Source organism: Lactuca saligna, chromosome 5 (assembly GCF_052625555.1).
Source record: "Lactuca saligna cultivar CGN05327 chromosome 5, ASM5262555v1, whole genome shotgun sequence".
Lineage (NCBI taxonomy): Eukaryota > Viridiplantae > Streptophyta > Magnoliopsida > Asterales > Asteraceae > Lactuca > Lactuca saligna.
Window position 1 is genome coordinate 260,315,109 of NC_136421.1, and position 6,884 is coordinate 260,321,992.

General features: G+C 32.7%; 2 protein-coding genes across 4 annotated transcripts; one reads left to right on the forward strand and one right to left on the reverse strand.

Annotated features, from left to right (window-relative positions):
* Window positions 1-1,511: 1,511 nt before the first annotated feature.
* On the forward strand, window positions 1,512-3,913 carry RBL10 (RHOMBOID-like protein 10). Of its 2 annotated transcripts, none has more exons than XM_078995842.1 (9): window positions 1,512-1,883; window positions 2,181-2,395; window positions 2,472-2,526; window positions 2,619-2,704; window positions 2,783-2,889; window positions 2,979-3,046; window positions 3,241-3,339; window positions 3,503-3,544; window positions 3,651-3,913. In XM_078995842.1, exons 1-9 carry the CDS (start codon window positions 1,707-1,709, stop codon window positions 3,795-3,797), a joined length of 996 nt encoding a protein of 331 aa, XP_078851968.1. In that variant the 5' UTR covers window positions 1,512-1,706; the 3' UTR covers window positions 3,798-3,913. The 2 variants fall into 2 exon arrangements, with proteins under 2 accessions (XP_078851968.1, XP_078851969.1); XM_078995843.1 differs by having other exon boundaries at window positions 1,513-1,883; window positions 2,619-2,699; window positions 2,793-2,889.
* Window positions 3,914-3,986: 73 nt separating this feature from the next.
* Window positions 3,987-5,603, reverse strand: LOC145047550 (transmembrane emp24 domain-containing protein p24delta3-like). Of its 2 annotated transcripts, XM_078995845.1 has the most exons (5): window positions 5,420-5,603; window positions 4,937-5,389; window positions 4,475-4,684; window positions 4,313-4,389; window positions 3,987-4,226 (listed from the first exon to the last, which is right to left on the reverse strand). In XM_078995845.1, exons 2-5 carry the CDS (start codon window positions 5,147-5,149, stop codon window positions 4,082-4,084), a joined length of 645 nt encoding a protein of 214 aa, XP_078851971.1. In that variant the 5' UTR covers window positions 5,150-5,389; window positions 5,420-5,603; the 3' UTR covers window positions 3,987-4,081. The 2 variants fall into 2 exon arrangements, with proteins under 2 accessions (XP_078851971.1, XP_078851970.1); XM_078995844.1 differs by having other exon boundaries at window positions 4,937-5,603.
* Window positions 5,604-6,884: the final 1,281 nt, after the last annotated feature.

Genomic DNA, 6,884 nt, shown 5'->3' on the forward strand with positions numbered 1-6,884 from the left:
TCCTTTCATTATATATTGTACTTCTCATTTGATAATAATACGAAACTCTAGCCGTTCTATCTTGTTAGTTTACAATAAGATCATTGGTTTTAGCGTCAATAGTGGTTGTAGGGCAATGGAGATGCCAAGTGGGGAGGGGCAGAGAAGTCGTATAACGACGTGTCGATGGCCAAAATAAGGTATAAGTCTTATATGTCTTTCAACCTTTCACAACAATTTTTCCAGGAAAATGTCCACCATTTAATAATTAAAAAATGCCCAATAATCTTTTAGACAGAGAAAGAGAGACAATCTTGCACAATTCTTCATTGTCAAACCCTTGCTTTTTAGGAACACCGCTCAAAGGGGCATGGTGTATTTGTGCCTTGCCCAAGGCCACTTTGTAGTCGGTGCTGTTGCGGGGCATGTACACTTGGGTAGTGTTTGTTTTTTGTCTGCAGATCTGCGTAGCCTCTTCTGTCTGCGCCGCGCAGACCATGCGCAGACATTAGCATTCACAGACTGTTTGTTTTTTTTGAAGAATGCAGACTTAAAAATGTGTGTGCACCCTCTTCTTGGCGCAGATGTGGAATAGAGTTTTCAAACATCTCCTAGCCTAAACACACACACACACACACACACACACATATATATATATATATATATATATATATATAAGTTTTTTTAATTTATATTTTTTCCAACTTTATTAATGATAAACAATTTGAAAAAAAAATTACAAATCTTAAAAAAAAAACGTTCGACGATACAAACATGATATTTTTGACAAATTTGTAAATAAAGATTTATTACAATAATAGTCGTTGAAATTGTTTATATAAATATGAATAAAAATCATTATATAATCTTATATTTTTTTGCCAAATTTTGTAAAATATTATTTAATACAGTATTATCAATTTTTCAAGAAAATATTTATGGTACGTTTTTAATGAATTTAATTGAAAAAATCGAAGTTATTTCAGTCAATTTATGTAAAAAAATTTTGATAACTAATTATAATGTTTAGTTATAACGTTGCAACCAAAATTGTTGGTTTTTATCAAATATATACGTTAACTCATCATTTTTATTTTTATTTTTTATACAATAATACATAAAAGTTGATTTAGATTTGTTAATTATTTATAATAAAGTCATAAAAATATTAAAAAATCACTTTGAAATTAAAAAAAATCAGTTCATTTATATTTCAATTTATTTTAATAGTCTGCAGATGTTAAAAAAAACAATCTTCTTTTTTCAGACTGCATACGTTTGGTCCATCTCTTCTACTGTAGAGATCTATAGATGTGGTCCGCAGACTGCAGTTACTTAGAAAAAACAAATACCAAATTAATTTCCTTAGGACTTGTTTCAATATGTTACACAAATGGGCCCTAAAGCTATCAATAATGTCACTAAAACAAAAAAAAATAAAAATAATAGTATGATGATGGTAATTGATGGAGTTAGTATGAGGACCATAAACTTTTGAAAATTACAAGATGAGCCATATTAAAATTTTAAAATTTGGACTCAAAGTGTCCGATAACCCAAACCGTAATTCATTTACCGGGAAGAAAACCAATGGAATCTTGAGTATACAACGGAAGTTGAGTGCACACCACGACTACGTCAATTAAGAACTTCGGACGGTTGTTTAAAGTCGAATTTGGACGGATTGAGATCAAAACTCTATCAGATAACGGTATCGTTTTACTGCGATGGTTGGTTCGTTTGCACATCAGCCATCGGAATTCTCGATTTCCGGGCTCGGAGCAAGTCCCAAACCTTTCCATCTCATCACCAACGCCGCCGCTCTCCGCCTTGGTCGCTTCCTTCGTCACAGTCTCGTCTCCCATCGCCATCACTTGGAGTCTATTCTGCAATCACCTTTAACGGCAAGTCCCATTTCTCCTCGTCCTGTTTAATAAATAACACATAGAACTCAATTAGCTTCATGAATATCGGATGACTCCGCGTTTTCAACCAATTGAATTTTTACCTGACTCAGAATTAGCACTTCTTGCAATTTTTACATCAATGTCATGCTATTCAAGTAGTTGTCGCATTTTGTAACTTGTAATTGGATCTTCGAGCCGAAAAGGGTATTTCATTGGAACTTAGAGTGTATTATGTTTTGCCTATAATATTTGTTAATTGTCGAACAGATTCCTCATCTTATTCATGTTTTCCAGTTAAACGGAGTGTCTCGGGGAAGATCACACCAATTACAATGGTTTAAACTTCCTCAATGGCCTCAGGACACCATTTCTAGCTGCCTATTGTTTTTTGGTGGAGAAGGAAACCAAACCAATTTTGGAGACCAAGAAAAGGCAAACTTAACAACTCCCACAAGAGGTCCAGTTAATAGAAGGAGATTGACAGATACATTACTTGCCATTAATGTGTTGTAAGTACATGTACATCCCTCTTACTTCTGTAGAGGTCAATGGAAGGGAATTTAAAGAGGTAGTTTGTATTTTCAGGGTATATATTGCACAAGTAGCATCAAAAGGACAGTTGTTAATGTGGGGAGCAAAGGTTAGATCTTTTGAAGAAAAATTACTTATTGATAAGATGATTTAGATGCTATATGACTTTTTGTAACTTAATAGTTAAAAACTTGTGGTTAGATTAATGGTCTAATTGACAAAGGACAGCTATGGAGGCTAGTTACATCTGCCTTTCTACATGCAAATCTCGGACACCTTATGGTCAGGTTTGAGTTTTTCTGCTTCAGATATCGTATTTCCAATAATCTCTATGTAGTACTTCTAAACAAGCTAAATCATTTTAGCCCTTTTCAGATTAATTGTTATTCTTTAAATTCCATTGGCCCTACCATGGAGCTTCTTAGTGGCCCCAAAAGATACCTCACAGTTTATCTAGCCTCTGCAATCTCAAGTAATAACATTAACCTATTACATGTGTATGTATGTATGTATGTATGTATTGGAGAGAGTTCATTTAATTTGGTTATTTTACAATTGTAGGTTCAACAACAAGTTATTGGCTTAATAAATCACCAGCAGTTGGCGCATCTGGGGCAATCTTTGGATTAGTAAGTTTTTAGATCTTGAAATAACATGTTGAGTTTTCATTTCTTTATTATTTTTCTAAATACCTTAAATGAACTCATGGGAGTGTAATAATTAAAATCTTGAAGTGGAACAAAATGCTTTAAGTGGAACAAAATAAAAGTACATTAGTATATCTTGTATTCAACCATTTTATATGAGATTCTTTATGAAATAGGTGGGATCTTTTTCCATATTTGTGTTGAGACACAACAAGATTGTTAAAGGTGGTGTAGGAGACTTGAAGTATGTTGCACGTGTGATCGCCTTAAATATGGTAGTAACAACACATCTGATCTTATTGCTTCTATTTTCTTGATTTATATATATATATATATATATATATATATATATATATATATATATATATATATATATATATATATATATATATATATAAGCATCAAACTTATGTGATCGATAATACTCTTGCAATGTAGGCTATTGGGCTATTGTCACAAAGTATTGACAACTGGGGACATGTGAGTAGTCTTTGATCACACTTTACTTAAATTCACATCATCACCCTGTTTAGGTTATATCTTTTGTCTCTTATTAAATTTTTTTAAATGTTTATACTTTATCCAGCTTGGAGGGTTAATAGGTGGAGTTGCTATATCATGGCTTATTGGTCCTTCATGGAGGTTTGAATCATCATCTCATCGTGGAAGAAGAATACTTGTTGATAGAGCACCTATTTTCTCTCTCCCTGGCACAAAACAAGCATCTCAGTAAAATCTATTTCACCAACAATATGTATTCATTTCATCCACAAATACAAAATAAGGCTTCATCCGCTTCTGATAAATGATAATAATATATATACAAAGGTTGTTTCCATTTTTTGTAAATGAGTTTGCTTTGATCCTTCATAATAGGCAAATGCGTGTGGCATGTGAGTGACACTATTGAACTCCAATAACAAGATAAGAAGACTATTTTCCATATGTTGAAAGTGTAAAGAATATGATTCCAATGTTATACATAAAAAAAAAAACGTTGATAATCAACAACAAAATCTAGATTAGTTTCTTCTTTTGAAAGAAGTGTGTCAAGTACCATAGTTGTGCAAAAGAAGCTGCAATGCAAATACCTAACGACAATATACTGTACATTGCTACTCGAGAATGTGTGGTTTCACTCACTTCTCTCATCTGTGCCTCCCTACATAACCATATACAACCAAACAAACCACGTTTCATATTAATTAATTAATAAAATGAAAACAAAATATAATATAAGCACATCACCTGCTCTTGATGTAGAGAAGATTATCATGAATGGCCTCCACAGCTCCTTCCAGTTTTCTCAACTCAAGCTCAACACCCTATAAGCAATTCAGATTTGTTTTCTATCTATATATTTTTATAAAAGATAGCAATTAGCAAAAACAAAAAATAGTCATTTCTTACCTCGATTTTTTCTCTCCTTGCAACTGAGTCCCAATCTTTTGCTGCAATTCCAGTTTTCCAGTCAATGTTGACACTTAAAGCTCCACCTTGATTAGGGTCATCTGCCCAAAAGCACACCAGATATTGCCCAGCCTCGTTTGTTGTGAATGCAAATTGACCATTAGTTGCATTCTCTTTGTAGTGAAGAATGTTTCCATAAGGTGATGTCACCTACGTACAAAACTTTAAAACTAAAAACCCTAGCTCTTATCAACCTTTGTTCCTTAAAATATTAAATTGGGGCTTAATTTACTTTCAAAGTTACTGTAATTCACAATCCGAATTCGTGCTTCGTTACATATATCACATACTTGTTCGATGTTATGACCACGAAACAAGCTCAGAAATCACATATTTTCATAAGGTTATGTGTGAAATATCAACTACATATTATATATACATGCAGCGAGAAAATGAAATTACCTTGGTGGTGATGGAGGGAGTGGGGTGAATATGAACATTAGAAATGACGACGTAATCAGCCAAAACGACGACATTGGTATGGATTTCCTCCGTCACACACTTCCTTCCCGATTTGGGTAAATTCAACCATATGCACTCGCCATTTTGCACCACGATGAGCATCATTAACAACATCATCTGGAAATGGAACAATACCCTTGCTTTCTTCGTCATCTTCACGCAGTCTCTGTATCGCTGAATCTGGTTTCAGGAGCTGAGATCAGAGAACTGTTCGAAGTTCGGATCTTTCCGATTTTTCGGGCGTTTTGTATTTTCTTCTTTTATTTATACGACAGAACATTATGTTTGTGTTAGTTTTGTGTCATGGGAGAGACACGCGTCACTTTGTTGTTAACAACAATATATATGTTTGTTCAGGCTACCCGGAGTGGACGTCTATGAAGACGCGTGATGCTGATGTGGCATGCCTGAAGACGCGTGAACACCGCCCCAAGGGCCGGTGTTCTTGGTGTGGCGTGGATCGGAAGACGAAAGAAGACGGAGCTTTCTATTGGTTGCTTCTTTTTTGCCCCCTATTTCCGGTGGTTTTGCTTTTAATCTATCGAATTGAAAAAAAATAATAATAATAAAAAATAAAGAAGAAGAGAAGACAGGGAGGAGACCCGTTTTACAGAGAAATCGGGTGAAGAAGACAACGAATTGCACATTTTATATGATTTAATTCAAATTACATATTTGGTCCCCGAGATTCTGGTATTTAATCTTATTATACCCTTTCATTTTTTTTTGAATTATGTTAAACCCTTAACTATATATAATTAATTATGTTTATTTACATTAATAATATGTTTATTTGAATTTTTAATTAGTAAAATGATTACTTATGTTTATAATAATGTTTTTTTTTAATTTAATCTAATGTTTTAAAATTAAAAAAATAAAAAATAAATATTGTTAGTGGTGATCATTTCCAAGGTTTAGTGGGTTGGGTGTGAAGCTGACATGACGCATAGGTGACAACACTTTTCCGGTGGAATGAGTGTGACCACTCCGCATAGCCTCAATAATCAATATTGTATTGGAAAATTGAATATCAATAACTTTAAAAGATAACTTTTTTTCCCACTTATAAATATTTGGTTATTTTTGTTTATATTTGTAACTTCAACTTGTTTAACTATATATTTAGTTATTTAGTTTTTATTACCGGCTATTTTAGCTAAATTTTTTTTACATATTTAGTCATTAATATTTTTTTATTGCAAAATATATACTTATTGTTTTTGTAAACATTCAGTATTTATGGACAGTTTTTTTAGTTTTTTCTTACGACATACTACATAGGACAATCATTAATAAGGTGTTCGGGGCTGTTCATGCTTATGACCCCTGCGAAATCGATTGTTTGGTGCTTTGGTCTTATGTTCTGAACGTCGTAATATCTTACGATCTTGGATCTTAACGATTTTTATCCATGCATTTGTATTTGACTCTACTACAAATTTCGTTTATATTACTCATGTTAAAAGACCCCGGACACCTCATTAATGATTGTACCACATAGGATGTCGTGATAAAAACATAAAGAAACCGATCATAAGTATTGAATATGTACAAAAACAATAATAACTTATTTTGCAACAAAAAAATAAAAAATATTAAGGACTAAATGTGCAAAAAAAATATTAAGGATTAAATATGTACAAAATAAGAAGTATATTACCCTATCAAGTTATTTTTTCTGGTTTATCTAGAGTAGTTGGTCATAAGGTCTGAATGTGTATAATTAAACAAGTTGAAGGGGAAAATATGGACGAAAAAAACTCGCTGACCAAACGTGTACAAATCGAAAAATATATCACTCTTTTAACATTATCCCTTATATAAAATAGTGATAGGTAATTTTTTTTTTTATAATTTTGACATTTATCTTGATTCCTTGAATGAT

Bases quoted from the DNA above. Each gene is read 5' to 3' on its own strand.
- RBL10 (XM_078995842.1), top strand. From the start codon at position 1,707: ATGGTTGGTTCGTTTGCACATCAGCCATCGGAATTCTCGATTTCCGGG. The intron at 2,890-2,978 runs GTAATAACATTA...TTACAATTGTAG, and splicing joins TCTAGCCTCTGCAATCTCAA to GTTCAACAACAAGTTATTGG. The intron at 3,047-3,240 runs GTAAGTTTTTAG...TTTATGAAATAG, and splicing joins CTGGGGCAATCTTTGGATTA to GTGGGATCTTTTTCCATATT.
- LOC145047550 (XM_078995845.1), bottom strand. From the start codon at position 5,149: ATGACGAAGAAAGCAAGGGTATTGTTCCATTTCCAGATGATGTTGTTA. The intron at 4,685-4,936 runs GTAATTTCATTT...TTTTGTACGTAG, and splicing joins CTCCCTCCATCACCACCAAG to GTGACATCACCTTATGGAAA. The intron at 4,227-4,312 runs GTGATGTGCTTA...ATGGTTATGTAG, and splicing joins CTTCTCTACATCAAGAGCAG to GGAGGCACAGATGAGAGAAG.